Below are 20322 nucleotides of genomic sequence, written 5' to 3' on the forward strand. Positions count from 1 at the left end.
GGTTAAATGGAACTTTGGTTAGAGTGACTGTCTAATGCATGTGATGAATCACCTGTCAATCTAACTGTGGTTGAACAGTCTCACTGTGTTTCCAGTAAACAACATCAGAGCCTTCATTAGAAAACCATGAACATGTTCACCACATTCCTACTGTGCAGCTGTGTACCATCAAACTCATATCAATGTGCCTGTGAAAGGACAATTATAAAACATTCAAGCTGTATGATTATACAGTATAATATCCATTACATATCTTGGTAATAATAATACAATTACAAATAATTTGATTAATTGAAAATGTATACAAAAATATAAGCACTGGCTGCAAACACATTGACATTATGCAGATATATCAGCCGTACATTCATACAGTAAAAAGCCTTTCGATATTCATCCCAAAGAAGCTTTATCGGGTTGAGGACAGTCAGGAATGCTGAACTAATGATAACAAGTAAATCACTAGCTTCATGCAGGTCCATATTAAGATAATGTATTTAGTGTTTATTTGTCCTCAAGAAGGTGGTCTTGCACACACTTACACTCCCCTATGTAGGTATTGGAAATGTTTCTGCTGCACACTAAAGAAACATGAAAACATGAATAAAACATGATCATGGAGCAGAAGTTAAGAATTTGACCTTTTATTTGTGTCTGTTTCAATATGTATGTGCTTTATAAACTTGTAATAACAATACTTTGTGTTTCATCTTCCTATTTTAAGCAAACAAAAGTGTTTGGACACTTTAATTTAGATACGTTTAATACTATAATGTTGTTGTTCTTTTAGGTAGTTTGTATTTATTTTATTTCACCTTGTGACATTACTTGAAAGGGCGGCAGCTACAGCGCCTTTCAAAATGCAATTTATACTATTTATAATTTTTTTATAAAAAAGCGTAACATGTTTAGATATAAAAAGCTATGAAAAGTTGAAATGTTGATTATAAACTTCTGGGACAGATACATACAATGTGTGTGGGGAAAAACACTGATATGTACAATGAATATGAATTCAATTAAACTGATCGCAATGCCTTACCATGTTTCAGTCAACAACATCTCAGAATTTACTCCCACAAAAATACTATTAGAATTATTTGTAACAATAATCTTGCTGTAATCTAATTGTTATATTTTCACAAATTAAGAATATTAAGTATAATGTCTGTACAGTGAAGACATGATAGGATAAGCAAGACAACTGCAATTTAAACAAAACAAAAAATACAAATAGAACCTCAACCATAAAACAATGACTGGACAGGCAGGGACATAATGATGATGGAAAATACAATTTTACAAACATTGTCTTCAAAGGTAATCACCAGAACTGCATGTGTTATCTGTGATTCGTCCACAAGATGGTAATATTGCACAGTGTTGTTGACGTTTACATGTATTCATTTAGCAGACGCTTTTATCCAAAGCCACTACCAAGAAAGAGCTTTACAAAAGTGCATAGGTCAATGAACATGAACGAGATAGCCCCAAAACATTGCGAGTAGCCATAACATGAAGCATACATTGTGAAAAGCAAATAAGTGCCAATAGGAAGAAATATAAGAGCATGTAGTTAATCAAATTACAAATTAAACAACATGAACCTCAAAAGTGCAAAAGTGTACCTAGGAAAGCAAGCATCAATAATATAATTTACAGCGAGTGGTTTATTCACTACACTGAAGAGCAACAACTATTAAATTACATGTTGCAATGATGGTAAGAACATGCAGTTCAATTGCTACGGTGTAATCAATATTTTTGATGCAGTGTCCGTGTGCATTAAGCCATTTAAGTCAACATTATAATCCAGATAAATCTGTTTTGGAGAGGTACTATTTGCAAGTTTAGATATAAACTGATGACACATTTAAGTTAAATAAATACATTATTATTCATAATTATATCACGATAAAGTGCTGTTTAAGCTTCCTTGTGAATGCAAAGAAGTCACTTTTTTGTTGTAGCTTTCAAACACTATTGGCCGAAAGTTATGGATTTATGGAAAATGTATTAACAGCCATGTTTCTAAATGTGTATTCATAAGGAAAGATGATTTAGAATACACTTTGTGATGTGAATGATGGGTAGTTTTCAAAAGGTGTCACAGTTTGATTTGAAAAACTAGCACCATCTTTATTGTAGCCCAATCATCATCCTTTGAAACTCATCTGTACGATAAATGATCTTTTGATCAAACTGTGGTTAAACGGCCTCACTGTGTTTCCTGTAAGTAACTTGTCAGCGTTTATTAGAAACCATAAACACTTTCACCACATCTTCCGTCTTTATGGTTTCAAACAACAGTGTGAGCAGCACCTGTGTTTCATCTGACTAATGTGTGCCAGAGAGAAACACATTTAAATCAATCATGAGATTTTAATGAGATTAAAGATTTGAAATTATTGTGCCTGTTTTATTTTAGATTGAATTTTGTAAATTCCAAAGCCTTTACAACACTGCAAAAACTGACAGGTCTCATAGATCAGTGGTTCTCAATATTGGTCCTCGGGACCCCCTGCCCTGCATGTTTTAGACGTTTCCCTCTTCAAACACACCTGATTCAAATTAAGGGTTCATTATCGGACCATTTATTTGAATCAGGTGTGTTGAAGCAGGGAAATATCTAAAACATGCAGGGCAGGGGGTCCCGAGGACCAGGATTGAGAACCAATGTCATAGATAATAAATCTGTTAGGCTACAATGCATTTTTGTTCAACTGGATATGCATCGGTGTCTACTGAGGCCTGATGTATATTTTACTGTGAGCCATGAACATGGAATTTATTTGCTTCAACATAAACAGGCCTTTATTTGTCAAATGTATCTTAACTATTTATCTGATGGCCGTTGAATTGTTGAAAATTTAAGCTTTAAATTTAAATTGTATTTTGAAATTTTATGACATGATTTGATGACGTTTTCGAAATTCTTTACTTCTAATGATAGCTATAGTTCAACAACTAAGAAAACAAACAGCCTATATGCAAAAGTGCAATTTCCAAAGCATTTTTAGAATAGTTAAGATTCTAAATGTACTGTATATAATTTGCAACAATGTGTCGTGTAGAGAACACAGCCTGTCATGTCACTGCAATAGCTTATTAGACGTGGCTTCCTGGAAACATGGTGAGGCAGTTCAACCACAGTTTGACTGACAGATCATTTGTATGCATTTTCATGTTGCATTGTCAATCTCAGTGACTTATCTTTGTTTAAACACAAGCACGTTTATCGGTGTAAATAAAACATGCTTTAGCTTAGTAGTGTTTGACACAAAAATAGTGCCTATATAATGATAATAACAAATCTGTTGATCAAGATGCGGTTAAACTGCCTCAGAATGTTTCAGTCGGAAACATCTTACCCTTAATTAGAAAACCCTAAACTCGTCCACCACATCTTTATACTGTGCACCTGCATCCCATCAAATCAATATACCATGGTAAAGGAAACTAATAAAAGTTTAAGTTTTTGGATCATGACACCTTCATATAAAGAGGTTATTATTTTTTTGTTTAATTAATTACAAGATCATTTGATAATATTTTTGGTCATAATAATGCCTTCCTAATCCGAGTACCTGTCTGTAGAAAATAAATAAAAATAAAATATATATATATATATATATATATATATAATATGTAGTAGCATCACTTAATAATATTGGATTGCTGTGAAGGTGTACAATAAAATGTCTAAATAGGCTTATTTAAAATGTATGGACTATATATAACATCAAACAAGTGTTGACTTTCAAAGACAGTTTTTCGACAAATCACAATAAGACTGTTTTGAACATCTAGTGGCATTACCCAAGAATGTCACAAGCCTTTGTTTAACATGTTGTCGTGTTGTAACATTTTCTGTATTGTAAAATATTATATTTTGATATTCTTTCATTTGTAAACAGCTGTTTGAAGATAATTAAATTAGGTAACACCTGTTGCTCAGGCATGTTAATTAAAAAGAGCTAAATTAACTGTATACTTTTGAACTATTATAAAGTATTAGAACATGTTCAGGAAATACAAAGAAAACGTGTCATATAAGTACTCAAGCAGTCTTACATTTCATGATGAATTTATTATTCCCATGGATATGTATTGTACAAAAACATTATAATAAATAAATAACTAAAATAAGAAAGCGGCATGGATAGGGACGTCTGCAGTGTCTCTTTACCATTCTTCTGAGCGGGATCGAACAGCCAGCAGACAGATACTTCATGGTCTGTACTGTCTCTTTACTATTGCTGCTGAGCCGGCTCTACAAGTCAGTAGCATCTCCACCAGCTCGTTACCTCTGCTGCATAACTAACTTTACAAGCCAGTAACATCTCCACTAGCTCTTTACCTCTGCTGCATAACTAGCAATACAGGTCAGTAGCATCTCTACTACTACTTTTTTTTAACTCAGGTAATAAGGCAGGTAAGTATACAAGTTTTGTAATGTATATACTCTTAATGCACATATATTCACAGACTAATCATTGTAAAATGTTGTATTTAATTTATTGTTGTATTTATTGTACATGTCAAGAGAAAAAAATACATGAAATATTTGTGACAAACAGGATTAGAAAGTCTCTTGGAAGTCATATCAAGTGATCATGTCTCCAGGTATGGGGTGGACTGATCATGTCTCCAGGTGTGTGGTGGACTGATCATGTCTCCAGGTGTGTGGTGGACTGATCATGTCTCCAGGTGTGGGGTGGACTGATCATGTCTCCAGGTGTGTGGTGGACTGATCATGTCTCCAGGTGTGTGGTGGACTGATCATGTCTCTAGGTGTGTGGTGGACTGATCATGTTTCTAGGTGTGTGGTGGACTGATTGTTCAGATATAGAACCTTAAAGATTTACAGAATGTTCATCTGTTGATGGATATGTTAACAGTCATTAATTCAATTCAAATAGTATTTGTTTTGGTATTAAAATATAAATGACAAATACACATGCATACAAAAAATACATAACTACTACATAAAATGGCACTACATAAAATGGCCCATAAAACATTTATTTTATAAACTGTATTTGTAAAAAAAAGTCACTCGATATCTCCAGATTCTGCTGTAATCTGCAGTAGTAGTAATGCAACATTCGTGAACAGTGGCTGTAGGTTTTAATGAGCTTTCCTCCAGGTGTGTGGTGGACTTCCCTGGTTGTCCCTGAGGAGCAGCAGGAGGGAGAGCCCACAGCAGTACACCAAGCTCTTCACTATCATCACAGTGTAAACCAGAGAGGCCAGGTTCACACTGCACATGGACTGCAACAGTTCTGGAAAGGAAACAAACCAACAATACCACACATTGACACAGACAGATCATGATATTTCTCCTGAGGCAACATAAGGGACGTACAGATTAATGTAATAGTGATCATATTGTTCATACCCTTTTAGTAAAATGTATTAAGAAACAAAAGCACATGTAATGTGGTATTCTAACATGTTTTTTTTCTTTTCTACCAGCCATGAAATAAAAGTAAATAACAGTTACATCAATCCTTCTGGGCATTATAATTATGTGAGAAATATATGAAAATACGTATTGACGATTAATAAACAGTTTACAACAGTGTTGTAAATGTGTCTTACCATCAGGGACGTGGACGGCAGGAGAGACGTGTGTATGATTCTGAGGTGGACAGGTTGGTGCAGAGGCAGCCGTGGTAAAAGAAGATTCCTCTGAGACAGATGTGCCAGAACATTATTATAATTCTGTGACAGATAGCTGTGTTAGATAGAAAGTAATTTGAGAACAAAGAAATATACATCTAATTGGAACGGATGAATATTTTTAGGTGAGCCCATTATTCGTCCTATTAACTTTAGAAACTTCAAAAATAGGTACATAAATGGAATGAAGATAAACCTTTTTTGTGTCTTTTTGGAATGTCTTCAACATCGCCCACTTCATGCTTTACAGTACAGCTGTACTTTTTTGTTTCAGCCTCTTGGTTCTTGATGATGATCACACTAGTCACTGTCCCGTCCTCCCTCTGCTCCAGCTCTTCTCTCTCTGCTTCAGGCACCTCCACCAACCGGCCGTCTTCTCTCTCCATCTTCCATGAAAACCTCACCAAGTCTGGGAACATGTCACTGGCCTGACACAGCAGGATGGTCCTTCCATTGTGTTGATGTGTAAATGCTGGGTAGACGGTCACTTTCGGTGTTTTGACTTCATTATCTAATAAATAAATACAATTGTGGGGGTAAAACTTTTCCTTAGGAATTGATGAAATTTAATTTTAAAAACCATTTGATTTTATACTGCATTTGGTACATTCTCAAAACATCTGGACAATTTATTATGACAAACAGGTCAATCCTGAACTTTCAGTTATGGTAGTTGAAATAGTTACCTAGATGCCAGTCGCTAAAGTTATGATAATGTCATACTGAACAAATACATGTAATTGTTATTTATTAATTCATGCAACAACCATAATATACTCAAGGGTATGTGTCATGATTGAAACTATTGTAGTTGAGAGAAAGAAAACATGCGTTAAAACAGAAATGAGATCTTACCTGACACAATGAGTCTTGTACCTGAGCCAAATACCATCACCTCCTTCTCCACAGTGACATACATGATGTCAAAAAGTCTGCATGGCAAGCTTGGTTGTACCTGCTGAAGTGGCCTAATAGGGTCCAAGGATGAAGGGGTGGATGAAGAAAGAGGGTTGGGTGTGGACCAATCAGGCTCTGCCTGGAATGACCACAAGCAACAGAAAAGTTACAAATGAAGCTTATTCACAGTCAGGAGGAGGTAGAAGCATTCTCTGTGAAGACAGATCCTTAACATACAATCAAGCCTGAACAAGGAGCCGCTATGAAATACAATCCTCCATCTACTTTGGTTCTCACAGCTCCTCTTCATCCCCGATGTTATGGCCCATTATAGGAAGACTACATGAACCACCCTGCTACTGTATGTGTGAAATAGTCAGGTAACTTAATGAGATTGTTCCACTCCTGTTCAGTTTGTAGGTCTTAGCACCCACCAAGCTGGTAAGGTCCATCATTAATATCCAGCCAGGCAGAGGATGCACTGAACAGTCTGATAGCACATGGTGTGGTAAGAAAGACCTCTGCAATCATTGAAACACCATCATTTCTCCCCAGTAACAAAGTGGGGTAATGTGTGACGTGTCATCTCATTAATACTGCTTCAGTCCTCATATTCCCCTTCCAGGGATTGACCTCGGGTCCTCTCATTCACACACAACAACAACCTTTCAGAAATACTGCTTTAGCCAGTTACGGTACCAACAAGCTAGATATTTGTGACACTCACAGTGAATTGTAATTCCACAGAATTCCATTTCAATTGGTTGGTTCTCACCAAACCGTGCAACATGCAAAATGTCAATGAATTTTGGTAGTCCCATTTCCACCATGCTTACCATTCCTGTAAAGCTAACCATAGGACTTCCCCCACTGATAATCAAATAATTCTGCTGCTTGAAAGGTTCATCCCTACTGCATTTCCCAAACATCTGGCAGCAGTAGCAAAGTGCCTGTAAAGAGAGTTATTGTCACAGGTTGTGCAATGTGGTCTGCACTGTGATAATCCGAGTAGGCACAGTAGTAGGTAGCAGAGTCGGTTATATTTAAATTAACAATCTTTAGAAGGTAGTTATTTCCTGTTTTGTCTACTGAGACCTGGTCAAATCCAGGCTCAGTGATCCAATTTGTATTCTTTTTTTGCATTTCCGGTGTTCTCAGATCTTTGGTTGCAATAATCGCGACCCTTTTTAAAGGCTCTCCGTCTTTCTGACTGTACCACTGCACGTAGCTCGAAGGAACATTTGGAGATTCACAATCAATGAGAACCATTTTGTTGGGAGTTTTTATCATGAGGGCCTTCTGCTTCAGCTCTGAAGCTTCTGATGCTACAGGTTTGCACAAAAGAAGCAGTAAGATATTGTAAAAACCATTGAAACTGTCCAGAAGTCATGCAACTACATTTCAGCAATAACAGCTAATACTATATTCATCTTACCAGTGCACCATATAGTCCAATAGCACCAATGTGAAATTTGATTATAAAAACCCATTATTCTGTACAGTTGTGTTTCCTCAACATAGATTCTCCATTGACAAAGCGTACTTTATCTCCATCTTCTATTGTATGTTTGTTTACTTACCCAGATAAAGAAGACAGGTGAGACTTATGAGAACTGAGGACATGATTGTTCACAGACTGTCTGTTCACAATGACTACAACTCTGACTTTTGGTGCTCTAAGGTCTTTGAGGCCAAGAGGGAGTGACAAGGAGATGATGCTGGCTGGATGCATGAGGCCTTGTGACTTGCCTCTGAATCGTCATGTTTCTACTGTGATTAAGTACTTTAATTTACTGTTTGTGACAACCAAAACGTCAGTTCATTTGAACTTACCTAGTTTCTTGTTCACAGTAATCTCCAATTCTAATATAATAAAACGACAAATTGAACACAATCCAGAGAAGTATGTTCCTACATGGATTAGACCCTATTTATTGAATGTCACTAAATGGTTGTAAAAAATAAATAAATCAATGTTAAAATGCACAAGGTAAGTGTATGAGTTTGTGTGTCTACATGTTTTCATTCGAGGAAACAAGTTTGCACATTGCTAGATCTGTAAGTTGTTGCGCCCCCTTGTGGCTCACATGGAGCAGAGATGGTGTGGGAGGAAAACTGATCTGTGAATTGCTCCTCATTTGTAGTGTGTAAGCGTAATTTGAAATGGATCACTGCTCATAGCATGAAGCCTTTTCTCTCTTCCCTAGGAGTACGGTGCCTCCCTCAGAAGAGATCCCTCCACTCTGACTGAAGGGGGGAGAGGGGTGTACATGGGCCACCACCCGGCCGAGGGCAGGGGTCCCTGGGCTGAGGAGGGTGGACCTCCCTATAGAGAGAGCAGGACCACCAGACTGGGAAGGCTGGAGCCTGTTAAGCGTAGGGCACCAACGTACCAGGAGGAACTGGAACAGCAGGTGACTCCCCTCCCCCTCCTCTCTGTGTTGGGAGACTGGACTATACACTAAATACCATGAATGTAGTGATTCTGCTCATGGAAAAGTGTTCAGGATTGAAAGTACAAACTCATCAACACATGGACTGTACTGTAACACATTCAATGTTTTTTTTATCAACTTTGAGTTGTGGTTGAATTTGAGATTCCATGTATTATAAATGCTGGATTCCATATTGGTCAGAACCAAGATGTTATCTGTATATAAGTACTTTTTATCTCTAAATATATAAAAATATTTGATATTTCAGTTGGTTGCTTTATATTAAGTTCTCTAAATTATTGTGTGTACTTGTTTCTGGTGATAATCAACAAAAGCACCATCACCAAAGTGTCTAGTTGTCGTCGTAAATAAGCGCAGCTAGTTCAGGCAGGGCAATCGGGCAGCGCGCGTCATTCATTTAACGGGGATGTAAGGCGTCGTACTCCACCTTCCTTTACTCCACCCACTACCACACCCATGTTAGCAGCGCATATCCATTGGGCCACGTCCGATAAGGCGTCTTTAAAAGACGCGCGGATATGCACACACTCACCCCGGTCGTTGTATGATCAGTGCTGCTGCCACCCTCCACCGTCCCCTTCTCCCCCATGCTGTCTGTATGTCTATCCACCAGGGGGATGATTATATCTCTATTGCTTCCCTTAGATCATCCACTCCGCCAAAGTAAATCTACATGTCCATGTCATGAAACAATAAATGCTCAAATCTAATACGCGATTGTCTTGACTGAACTGACGTTGTTCTTTGTTCCCTGTCCAGACCCCATGGGCGACTCCTACCCGGTGCCCCGTCCCCCTCAACAGAACCCCCCCAGCTGTCTGCCAGAGAGGAGGAGGTTGGCCAACAACAACAAATTGCACAAAGTAACTTTAGTTATCCATCTATGTTGGAAATGTACAGAAAATTAATGATACTTAATACAAGTTTCTTTCAACTAGAGCAAAGTTTCGACTGCCATAAAGAATGGTGGTGGTGGTGATGATGGTGAGGTTAGAAATAATGGTCGTTATATTAAGACAAACATTTAAGACCAATGTTGGTATCTTAAAATACCAAACAACTGTTGGTCTGTCTAGTGTCAGTTGAGAGCTGCAGGGCATTCCAATACCTCATGGCTGTGCAAAATAAGCCAGAAACACTTGCCTTTCTTTTTGCCACCTAAATCATGGAACAGACCAGTTACTGCAAATGCCAAGATACCATAATGAACACATCCACTAAAGTTATAATACTCTCCAGTACGACTATATTATTATACTTTATAAGAGAGGCAGAGCCACAGATGAGTGCTCAAATTCTGCTTATTAAAAATAAACATTACAGCACGTACGAGTAAGACGTTTGACTAGGAAGCATTTGTCTTTTCGTATAAACAGTGAGGTGGCTCTTAAAAGAGCCTTTGTGGGTTTCGAGATCACATGATCACGGACAACGTCTAGGCGCGCTCCCCGCGGATGCGGCGGGCCAGCTGGATGTCCTTGGGCATGATGGTGACCCTCTTGGCGTGGATGGCGCACAGATTGGTGTCCTCGAACAGGCCGACCAGGTACGCCTCGCTGGCCTCCTGCAGAGCCATCACAGCGGAGCTCTGGAAACGCAGGTCAGTCTTGAAGTCCTGGGCGATTTCCCTGACCAGACGCTGGAAAGGCAGTTTGCGAATAAGCAGCTCGGTGGACTTTTGGTAACGACGGATCTCTCTCAGAGCCACGGTCCCGGGCCTGTAACGATGGGGCTTCTTGACGCCACCAGTGGCCGGTGCACTCTTACGAGCAGCCTTGGTGGCGAGCTGCTTCCTCGGGGCTTTGCCACCGGTAGATTTACGAGCGGTCTGCTTTGTTCTGGCCATGATGGGAGTCTTTTCGTCGACGAGTTTGAAGTAAGTTTCGGTAGAAGGGATAAAGAAGTATATATGGTCGGCTTGTCGTCCGCTGATTGGACTTCTCTCCCGAGCAGACTGATTGGTAAACCGTCGACGCCTTTTCCGTTGGCAATTGGACGCAGGGACGGATGTCAGTTCCCGCCCACATTTGAAACCTTCTGGCCCCGCCCTCATCCTCCTTGCACTGCTGCGCAGGTGCGGGCAAGTAGGCGATGAATGTTTAAAATAAAACGAATTTCTGCATTTAAGATCGTGTTTGTGACAGAGCGTGTTCACACTTCAGATAACCCGAACATGGATACAAGCATTCAAATATGTAAAGTTGCTGCGCATATTGACCATAAGCAATTAAGTCTTTTCCAGACTATTCTGTCCGTTCTATTTCGTGGAACTCCGCCCCATTGGGGAGCTCTGCTCCAAATGGTTTACCCGCTGCCTAGTGCAGCCAATGACTGAAAATCAAAATGTATACACACCTGTCACTCACACAGGTGACCTATATAAAGGGGTGACCGCTGTCACTCATGTTCCCCACCAAAATTTGCACGTGTCACTTGACTTTATTGACTTCAAGATTGAAGAATATCTATAAGAAAAGAACGTGAGCTTTTCCAGTCCACTGCTCCCACGCAAGGCTCTGTTAAGAGCCAAGTGCAGGTGTAACCTGGAGGCTGATCGTGTGCTTGGGACCCCGGCATACCAAGGACAGGTTGGTGGACTCCCCTGACTGTGAATCATGCGCTTGCCTCTCTGTTTCGGAGAGGCGGCTGCGCTTTGATTTCTTCCAGGTGGAGGAGCTCCTTGAAGACGTGGTCTCGGCCCTGCTCTCTGACGAGGAGAGTTCGGAGTTTGAGGACCACCTTGAGGTGACTAATGCCCCCCTGTCCTTTCTTGATGACGAAGGGCGAGCGCTGAGTTCAGTTTCGGAGGATGACGAGGAGCTCAGGGCGGATTTCCCAGCTATCATTACGAAAGCAGCGGAGATCATGGGCGTTCCCCTGCCGGCCTCTCCTCCTGTGGAGGAAGAGGACCCATGGGAGGTTGGCCCCCATGCGAAACGCATGAAGACCTCGAAACCCTTGAGCCCCACTATGCCAAACCTGGCTGAGTACGTGCAGGGCTCCTGGGCTAACGCGCCAGTCAAAGCGCTGCTCGCGTTCATGAGGGTGACCGGGCTGGGAGAGGCGGTTAAGGCCGGCCCCCCGCCCTTGGAACCGTCCCTCGCGGCGTACCTGGTACCAGCGCATGGATGACAGCTAGAAAGGCGACCCTGCCGTCCTCCCGGGACAAGCTTACTGCCTCTCTGGCAGACAAGGCATACGTCTGGGGTGAGCAGGCAGCGGCGGCCTCCGGCAACGCCGCCATCTTGACGGTGGCGGTCTCCAAACTCTACGGAGTGCCCTGAAGGCCTGTCCCCTGAGGAGACGTCTTGGATGGCCAGGATGGCATCAGTGGTGCTCCACTTGAACTAGGGGGCGGCTATTTGCGCTGGAAGAGCTATGGGCAACAGCCTTGTGATTCATCGCCACCTGTGGCTGTCCCTGACGGCCATGAGAGAGGCGGACAAGTCCACCCTTCTCAATGCTCCAGTGGCTGGCGGGGGCTTGGCTTGACCGGCTGTGGCATCAGCATACAAACACTTCTCGCACCTGGAGGAGGAGAGGAAGCACCTGCTAGGGCATATGCCCCTGCAGAAGAAGACTACCACTGCTCCCTTCTCTGTTCCTGCAGGTGCCTCTCGAAGCAGGAGGAAATGAGCTCGCCCTCCGGTGGCACGAGCGGCCACTGCGACGCAGGCTGCTCCTCCCGGGGCACCTGTTCCACCGAGAGAGCGGGTTACAGCCATCCACCTAACCCCAGCTGGCGTGGTGGCGGAGGTGGGAAGAAGAGGAGAACATGACTGGCGGCGGGGACAGAGGCTTCGGTTGTAATGAGTTGGTTTCGGTTCACAGGTTTTCCACGACTGGCGATGCCGAACCATCGAGCACGTACATAGCGGAGTCTGGCCCAGCTAGCAAGCGTGTGGCCAGACCGCTAGCAGCCCCCATGCACCATAACACAGTGTGTGACTCTGTTATCACGATACGCACAGACCTCTGGTTGTGATGCGAGTCCTCTCGAGGCCCATAATGAGGACAGCACTCAGACCTCTTTTGGCCTTGAGACGCTGCTCCAGCCCTTTGGAGTCGACCCCACCTTGGGCTGTGTCGCCGATTCGGTGCACAGTGGCGGCGGGGGTCAGACGAGAATACAGCAGTTTCCTGTCTGCGGTTCTGCAGCTGAACGCACACCCGCTCTCTCTGCGCTATGCAGAGTGGTGAGCACTGCCATGCTGGCTAGACAGGATGATGAGAGGGTTATGCCATCCAGTTCGTACGGACTCGCCCTCCTTTCAGAGGGGTGAGGGAGAGTTTGTACGGACTTGTCCTGGAGACGTATTTGTCCTGCCCACTGAAGGCACTCGCGCTCCGGAAGGAGATAGTGAGTTTGCTGACCAAAGGGACAGTGATTCCGGTCCCCAGAGATAAGGAGAACCCAGGTCTCTACTCCCCTTATTTTCTGGTTCCAATCTACTGCTAGAGGGTACGCGTCGCGCCCGGTGAGCCTTTATGCAATGGTGTGGAAAACAGAACCTTGACCCGGGTCTCATGTCCAGTCTAAATGTTCTTGTGTTTTTTACAATCGTTGTTTGACGAGGGCTTAGCCGCGAGCACTGTGCATCTTTACGCAGCTGCCATTTCGGCATGTCACGAAGGGTTCGCCAAGACAGCGTTGTTCAGCCACCCGCTGGTCAAGCATTTTCTGGCTGGGGTGTGTAGGCTCAGGCCACCTCCGAGAGCATCAGCACCTAAATGGGATTTATCTCTGGTGTCAGACACTGTGGGCCACCTTGCAGATTGAGCAGCACAGTAAACCATTTAGGTTAAGTGGTGGAACTCCATAAAGTGGTGCCAGAGTGGAGAAAAGTATTAGTTTAAATAGTTATTGTACCTTGCATGTAGATAGTCCAATAACTTTGACACTAGACAGAGTTGTAAGACATTGCGCTTTTGAAGAGTGTAGTGGGTGGCTCTTAAAAGAGCCTTTGGGTAAAGTGAGACTGAGATTTAGTCTTTACTTGGCTTTGACGGCCTTCTCGGTCTTCTTGGGGAGAAGCACCGCCTGGATGTTGGGCAACACTCCACCCTGAGCGATCGTAACGCCACCGAGAAGTTTGTTGAGTTCCTCGTCGTTGCGGACGGCCAGTTGCAGGTGACGAGGGATGATACGGGTTTTCTTGTTGTCACGAGCAGCGTTACCGGCCAACTCGAGGATCTCAGCGGTGAGGTACTCGAGAACAGCTGCCAGGTAGACGGGTGCGCCTGCTCCCACACGCTGAGCATAGTTGCCTTTACGGAGAAGCCTGTGGACACGACCCACGGGGAACTGCAGCCCGGCGCGGGATGACCTGGTCTTGGCCTTAGCCCTTGCTTTGCCTCCGGTTTTGCCTCTTCCGCTCATCTTCGTGATACGTCTGTTAAAAAGAGTAGTGAAGCAAATCTGTCGGAGCACAACATTTATAGGCTAGCTGACGGTAAACGGCTTTCATTGGTCACAATGTCGGTTGGGTCTTGATCCAATCGGAGGTGGCGACAGACTCGGGGGTGGAGCCATTCTCTTTCCCGCAGAAGGCGCGTTTTGTCGTCTGGTCTGTCCTCCTCACGTCTCTTTGTTCATTCAGTCGCTCCTCGTTTAAGGCGCCAATCACATACATTAATGTGGCATGGATGGATGGATGGATGGACGCAAAGTCTACTATAGGCCACAATCGTCAATTGTGTAGTGTGAACAATTTGATATATCCACATACATATTTAACATAGATATAGGCCTACAATTATCCAGTTGGTGATGGTGGTTTTAAATTGGATTTGCACCCATAATATTCCAAGCAACTATTTGCAGGTTGCTAATAGCAGAAGCACAATTTCTATGCAGCTCTAGAGTTACACGAAGCACTTTCACAAATAAAAGTCTCATGCAACGATAATTTCTCAAATTAGCTAGCTGTGTCATTAATTTTCTTCTTCTGTCATGGTTTCCTCGCTAGATTATGCCAAATGAGAAGTGCCATTGCAACTTGTTCATCTTATTTATAATCGTTTTGTGGCGGACGCGTAACATGTATCACTTGTACCTCTGGTACTGGCTGGTTACTTTGTTTTCATAATGTCCGTCCCGGAGATTTAACTCATGTCTGAGACCAAGGTAATTTAAGGTGCAACAGAAGTGGCCTGTAATCAAAGTTCTGAACACTCCCACGCTACAATTTTACAGAGCGTGATGAAACACCATCGTGCATGTGAAAGTGTTTGGTACGGGGGCCAACAACATGGACATGCACATTTAAGGACAGGTGGGTGGCTCTTAAAAGAGCCTTTTAGTGATACGGACGCGGACTAAGGTTTACTTCTTCTTAGGCGCCGGTTTCTTTGCCTTGGCCGCCTTAGGCTTGGCGGCTTTGGGCTTAGCTGCCTTAGCTGCCTTTCTGGGGCTCTTGGCCACTGTTTTCTTGGGTGTTGCAGGCTTCTTCACCTTCTTGGGGCTCTTGGTTGCCTTCTTGGCTGCCGCGGGCTTCTTAGCCTTCTTGGGTGACTTCTTGGCAGCCGCGGGCTTCTTCGCAGCGACCTTCTTGGGCTTCTTGGCAGCAACGGGTTTCTTGGCGACTGCCTTTTTTACTTTCGGAGCGGCGACCTTCTTAACGGGATTCTTTGCCTTCGCCTCCTTGTTGATCTTGAAAGACCCAGAAGCGCCCGTCCCTTTGGTCTGGACCAAGGTTCCCTTGGTGACGAGGCTCTTCACTGCGATCTTGACGCGGGAGTTGTTCTTCTCCACGTCGTAGCCGCCGGCCGCCAGGGCTTTCTTGACCGCTGCCAGGGACACGCCGCTTCTCTCCTTGGAAGCGGACACGGCCTTGACGATCAGCTCGCCGACGCTGGGTCCAGCCTTCTTGGGCTTGGCTGCCGCCTTCTTCTTGGGTGCCTTTGCAGGAGCGGGAGCTGGAGCGACTTCTGCCATGTCTAAACACTAGCGGGACGTGTACGATTTGAAAGTGCGACGTTGCTCTCTGCTGTGTAGCGCTGCGGCGTTCAGAGCGCTGGATTTAAATAGGACATGAGAACTGTGTAGACTCAACTCCCGGCCAGGCTTCTCTCCGTCGCTGCTATCCGTTGGCACTTGTGTTTTCTCCCTGTGAACAACGGGCTAAAAATCTATGTTGGAATTGAGCTGCGGTCAAGAAGTAAATCGGGCAGCAAGCAGCCTTTTCAACGTTCAAAACAAAACGGTATGTGGACCGGAGGCACTCGATGTTTTGTTGTGGCTCACTCAAATCATCGCCGTTGGCCTCGCGGAGGGAGCTCTGCGCACCGTGTTGTCTGTGCCATTTGCCCCAATAGTATTTAAAACGGCAGTCGTGCAAATCGAAAAAATGTTTTCTAGTGAGCCAAATAATCTGTCGAGAAACGTAACTGTTTTAGAATACACATCTGGGGTACCAGGGGCTTAAAACTGGTCTCTTTTGGGGGGATACAAAACACAGTGTGTAGCGGGGGTGGCGTTCGGGGAAATCTTGGTCTCCCTATTGCTCTCCCTTCCCTAGTTTTTCCATCTCCAAGGACACAATCCCTACTGTAAGACTTGTTACGTCTCACTGTAGCCTACAGTGACTGTATTCCGTGGATGGTGTGTGTCTGGTCTACCTACTCAGTATGAGCCGGACTCGTCAGTTTCAGTATGCCTGCACGTTAATATCCATGTTGTTGGTGATGGGAAGTGAATGAGTCATAAAGACTTTTCATTGATTTCATTAGCCTGGACAAGTGGTTGTATTTCGTTGACAATAGCCTGTTTATATGAGGGGACGTTTAGGAAATTAGTGTGAGATTTACTTTCTGTTTAATATTTGGTATAATTAATTTAAATATTGTATTTTCTTTTATACATGTGGAAGTAACGTATTAAGTTGGGGTTGATAGCAGCCTACACCAGGATCCTGTTTGTGGACTTCAGCTCTGCCTTCAACACCATCATCCCCGTCCTGCTACAGGACAAGCTCTCCCAGCTGAACGTGCCCGACTCCACCCGCAGGTGGATCACAGACTTCCTGTCTGACAGGAAGCAGTGCGTTAAGCTGGGAACACAAGTCTCTGACTCGGACACTTCAGTCACTCCCCTCTGGCTTCTTGACCACCATCTCCACTGTCTTAAGAGCATTGAGCTCTAAGTTGTTCTGGCTGCACCAAGTCACCAGGTTGTCAGCTTCCCACCTATAGTCAGACTCATCTCCACCAGAGATGAGCCCAATGAGGGTGGTGTCATCCACAAACTACAGGAGTTTGACGGACTGATGACTGGAGGTGCAGCTGTTGGTGTACAAGGAGAAGAGCAGAGGGCAAAAGACGCAGCCCTGAGGAGATCCGGTGCTGATGGACCGGGAGTCAGAGATGTGTGTTCCCAGCTTAACACACTGCTTCCTGGTCAGCACAGTGCTTGACGGTGGCAGGAGAGACAAGGTCTAGCCCAGCTACTTTGTGTGGGTTCTGCCTCTTGACCAGTCTGTTAACTTCTGTGTCCTGAATGGAGAGAGTCGTCTCTGTGGAGATAGGGGAGAAGGCCTCTTGATGAGGACTCTACTGTACTGTACTTTAATGTACTCTGCTTTCATTTATTTTGTGTTTTATGTTCCCCTCTCGTTTCACTGTGTGAAAACAAAGCAAAAATAGGTTGAAATAATCAATTAAAATGCCTTGCAAAAAAATAGTCGAAACAGTTTGCATCATTGATGAGCACTTCATGAGGACTATACTCTATTGTACTCTGCTTTCATCTGCTGTTTTTGACCTCTCTTCTGTCACTGTGATTTCCATCTATTTTACAGTTTTCAAAAACATAGTTCACAACCATCCAATGACATCTCAGGTTTGAAGTCCAGTGTTTACATATTATGTTAAATGTGATAAGCAAATCGATCAATTGTATCTTGCACTGTGCTAAAGCTATTGAAATGGTTTGTTGCAGATTGCTTGATGCTATACATGAGACGACTTCTAATAGTCCATGTTTATTGCATGCTCAGGCCGGACTTAACAGCCAACGTGCGTTCCCCGACACATCACACTAAAACCCCGTGTAACACTGCGCCCTTGTCAACCACAAACAGCATTGATGCGTGGCATTATACTACAGTCGTATGATAGGTTGGCAGAATAACCCGTCCCTGTTCACGGAGGCTTATAGTTCCTTCAAGTCAACATTCAAGTAATCGTGATGGATTTTACTCAAAGTCAGAGACAAGTGGGTGGCTCTTAAAAGAGCCTTTGGGGTGAATATGAAGGAGCGTCCGTTTACTTGGAGCTGGTGTACTTGGTCACGGCCTTTGTGCCCTCGGACACGGCGTGCTTGGCCAGCTCACCGGGGAGCAGCAGGCGGACGGCGGTCTGGATCTCCCTGGAGGTGATGGTTGAACGCTTGTTGTAGTGAGCCAGGCGAGACGACTCTCCGGCGATACGCTCGAAAATATCGTTGACGAAGGAATTCATGATTCCCATGGCCTTGGATGAGATACCGGTGTCGGGGTGGACCTGCTTCAGTACCTTGTACACGTAGATAGCATAGCTCTCCTTCCTAGACTTTCTGCGCTTCTTGCCGCCCTTTGCTGCGGTCTTGGAAACGGCTTTCTTGGAGCCCTTCTTGGGCGCGGGCTTTGCTGGTTCAGGCATGGTCAAGTCTCGTTGCTTCTCAGAAACGAATGATCAAATCAGTAATTGGTTACCCAGTATATATAGCGGGAGACATCCTCATTTTTAGGCACGCCTCCTGCTTGTCGCTGCACTCCTTTCGTGAGCACTATTGAAATCTGCTGCGCGTGCGTGGGATTTACCGATTGCCCCCTTCTCTTTCAGTAATCATAAACTGACAGTTATGATAACTGAAAGGAAATATTAGAAACCTTTTTACACTGAATAATCCTAATTTTCACCAATCATTTATGTCACAGCGGAAATGTTTGCTATATGCTTGGAGGAGACGCGGCAACTCAAAAGCTAGGAAGTTGCGCCAAAATCCCTGAGCAGTTTACCGCGTAGTTTAACCAGAAACACGTGGTTAATGACGTCAACTTTGAAGTTTCGTTTGGTTGCAGTGCCACGCAAACCCCCATGCATCCAGCTATTAGTCATATTTAGCCAAGTAGCCCATTAGCAGAAGAACCTTGAATAATGCCCCCTTTTACAATACAATTGGCTCAAATACTTCGGATACGCCCTGACCACCGGTAGTATTCGTGCTTAATTAGACTAAAATGGATTAGAAGCCTACAGACTAGTATTGAATCAAAGTTCAATTGCGTCAAACACTGAGGACAAAACTAGGCTACTCAACTCAGCGTTGTATATTGTGCCTTCATCGTCAAAAATGCCATAGATTTGAAAGTAATGTCATAGGCTGAAATCTAATCGACACCCAAATTATGGAAACAAAGTCTCTGATCTGTAACATGTGGGTGGCTCTTAAAAGAGCCTTTGTTTAATTTCGGTTGATATTCGTGAGGATGATTTAACCACCGAAGCCGTACAGAGTGCGTCCCTGGCGCTTGAGGGCGTAAACCACGTCCATGGCGGTCACGGTCTTCCTTTTGGCGTGTTCGGTGTAGGTCACGGCATCACGGATGACGTTCTCCAGGAACACCTTCAGCACACCGCGAGTCTCTTCGTAAATCAAGCCTGATATACGCTTCACACCACCGCGGCGAGCAAGGCGGCGGATGGCGGGCTTAGTTATACCCTGGATGTTATCACGGAGAACCTTGCGATGACGCTTGGCGCCTCCTTTACCGAGTCCTTTGCCTCCTTTACCTCTTCCTGACATCTTTAGTTTCTCTTATGATACCAGAGACGAGAATGGTTCTTGACTTGCCAAGAGCCAGAATGTTTATTTTCCGTAAGCGGACGTGAAGGAGGCCAGTTCTTTACTTGGAGGGCGTTGCAATGGGAGGGAACTTGAGTCAGAGAGGGAAAATATGTATATTTAACGTTTCATTCATTTAGCACATTTAATTAGACATATTTTACATATAATACATACTTGTTAAAAAACGTAACTGTTTGAAATACAAAATAATAAATAAGTAAATGTTTCAAGGAATGTCTTGGAATTGCGTATTTTCTGTGACAATAGGTGCGTTCGACATGGACTGACGCTGCATGAAACGACCGGCGAGAGTGGCCGCTTGCAATCGGGGAGGAGTTGAAAACGACTCTGTGAAGTGGGACATTTCAGCTTCTCGTGATTAGCTGCGTTGACGTCAGTCACGGCCGATTAAGCGCCGTTTGCTTACTTTACTCTTTTTATAATGTAACGTAGCCTTTC

General features: G+C 43.8%; 5 protein-coding genes and 1 pseudogene across 5 annotated transcripts; all 6 read right to left on the reverse strand.

Moving 5' to 3' along the window:
- Positions 1 to 4493: 4493 nt before the first annotated feature.
- LOC146267648 (uncharacterized) lies at positions 4494 to 7457 on the reverse strand. Its single transcript, XM_084709309.1, has 4 exons — positions 6538 to 7457; positions 5879 to 6193; positions 5602 to 5691; positions 4494 to 5282 (listed from the first exon to the last, which is right to left on the reverse strand). The coding sequence occupies exons 1-4, from the start codon at positions 6599 to 6601 to the stop codon at positions 5128 to 5130; spliced, it is 624 nt and encodes a 207-aa protein (XP_084565435.1). The 5' UTR covers positions 6602 to 7457; the 3' UTR covers positions 4494 to 5127.
- Positions 7458 to 10318: 2861 nt separating this feature from the next.
- Positions 10319 to 12114, reverse strand: LOC146267649 (histone H3-like). The gene has a single exon (XM_084709310.1). The coding sequence runs from the start codon at positions 11086 to 11088 to the stop codon at positions 10471 to 10473; it is 618 nt and encodes a 205-aa protein (XP_084565436.1). The 5' UTR covers positions 11089 to 12114; the 3' UTR covers positions 10319 to 10470.
- Positions 12115 to 13790: 1676 nt separating this feature from the next.
- Positions 13791 to 14425, reverse strand: LOC146267650 (histone H2A). The gene has a single exon (XM_084709313.1). It carries the CDS (start codon positions 14413 to 14415, stop codon positions 14029 to 14031), a length of 387 nt encoding a protein of 128 aa, XP_084565439.1. The 5' UTR covers positions 14416 to 14425; the 3' UTR covers positions 13791 to 14028.
- A 58-nt stretch (positions 14426 to 14483) lies between these two features.
- On the reverse strand, positions 14484 to 16143 carry LOC146267651 (histone H1 pseudogene; annotated as a pseudogene).
- Positions 16144 to 18000: 1857 nt separating this feature from the next.
- Positions 18001 to 18689, reverse strand: LOC146267652 (histone H2B-like). Its single transcript, XM_084709314.1, has one exon. The coding sequence runs from the start codon at positions 18672 to 18674 to the stop codon at positions 18300 to 18302; it is 375 nt and encodes a 124-aa protein (XP_084565440.1). The 5' UTR covers positions 18675 to 18689; the 3' UTR covers positions 18001 to 18299.
- Positions 18690 to 19442: 753 nt separating this feature from the next.
- On the reverse strand, positions 19443 to 19842 carry LOC146267653 (histone H4). Its single transcript, XM_084709315.1, has one exon. The coding sequence runs from the start codon at positions 19819 to 19821 to the stop codon at positions 19510 to 19512; it is 312 nt and encodes a 103-aa protein (XP_084565441.1). The 5' UTR covers positions 19822 to 19842; the 3' UTR covers positions 19443 to 19509.
- Positions 19843 to 20322: the final 480 nt, after the last annotated feature.

This window comes from Hypomesus nipponensis, chromosome 11, assembly GCF_054491055.1.
Source record: "Hypomesus nipponensis isolate SF chromosome 11, ASM5449105v1, whole genome shotgun sequence".
Classification (NCBI taxonomy): domain Eukaryota; kingdom Metazoa; phylum Chordata; class Actinopteri; order Osmeriformes; family Osmeridae; genus Hypomesus; species Hypomesus nipponensis.

Excerpts from the sequence above, each read along its gene's own strand:
- LOC146267648 (XM_084709309.1), bottom strand. The coding sequence starts at position 6,601 with ATGTATGTCACTGTGGAGAAGGAGGTGATGGTATTTGGCTCAGGTACA. Across the intron at positions 5,692-5,878 it reads TCCAAAAAGACACAAAAAAG|AGGAATCTTCTTTTACCACG; the intron begins GTTTATCTTCAT and ends CATCTGTCTCAG. Across the intron at positions 5,283-5,601 it reads TGCCGTCCACGTCCCTGATG|AACTGTTGCAGTCCATGTGC; the intron begins GTAAGACACATT and ends TTTCCTTTCCAG.
- LOC146267649 (XM_084709310.1), bottom strand. The coding sequence starts at position 11,088 with ATGAGGGCGGGGCCAGAAGGTTTCAAATGTGGGCGGGAACTGACATCC.
- LOC146267650 (XM_084709313.1), bottom strand. The coding sequence starts at position 14,415 with ATGAGCGGAAGAGGCAAAACCGGAGGCAAAGCAAGGGCTAAGGCCAAG.
- LOC146267652 (XM_084709314.1), bottom strand. The coding sequence starts at position 18,674 with ATGCCTGAACCAGCAAAGCCCGCGCCCAAGAAGGGCTCCAAGAAAGCC.
- LOC146267653 (XM_084709315.1), bottom strand. The coding sequence starts at position 19,821 with ATGTCAGGAAGAGGTAAAGGAGGCAAAGGACTCGGTAAAGGAGGCGCC.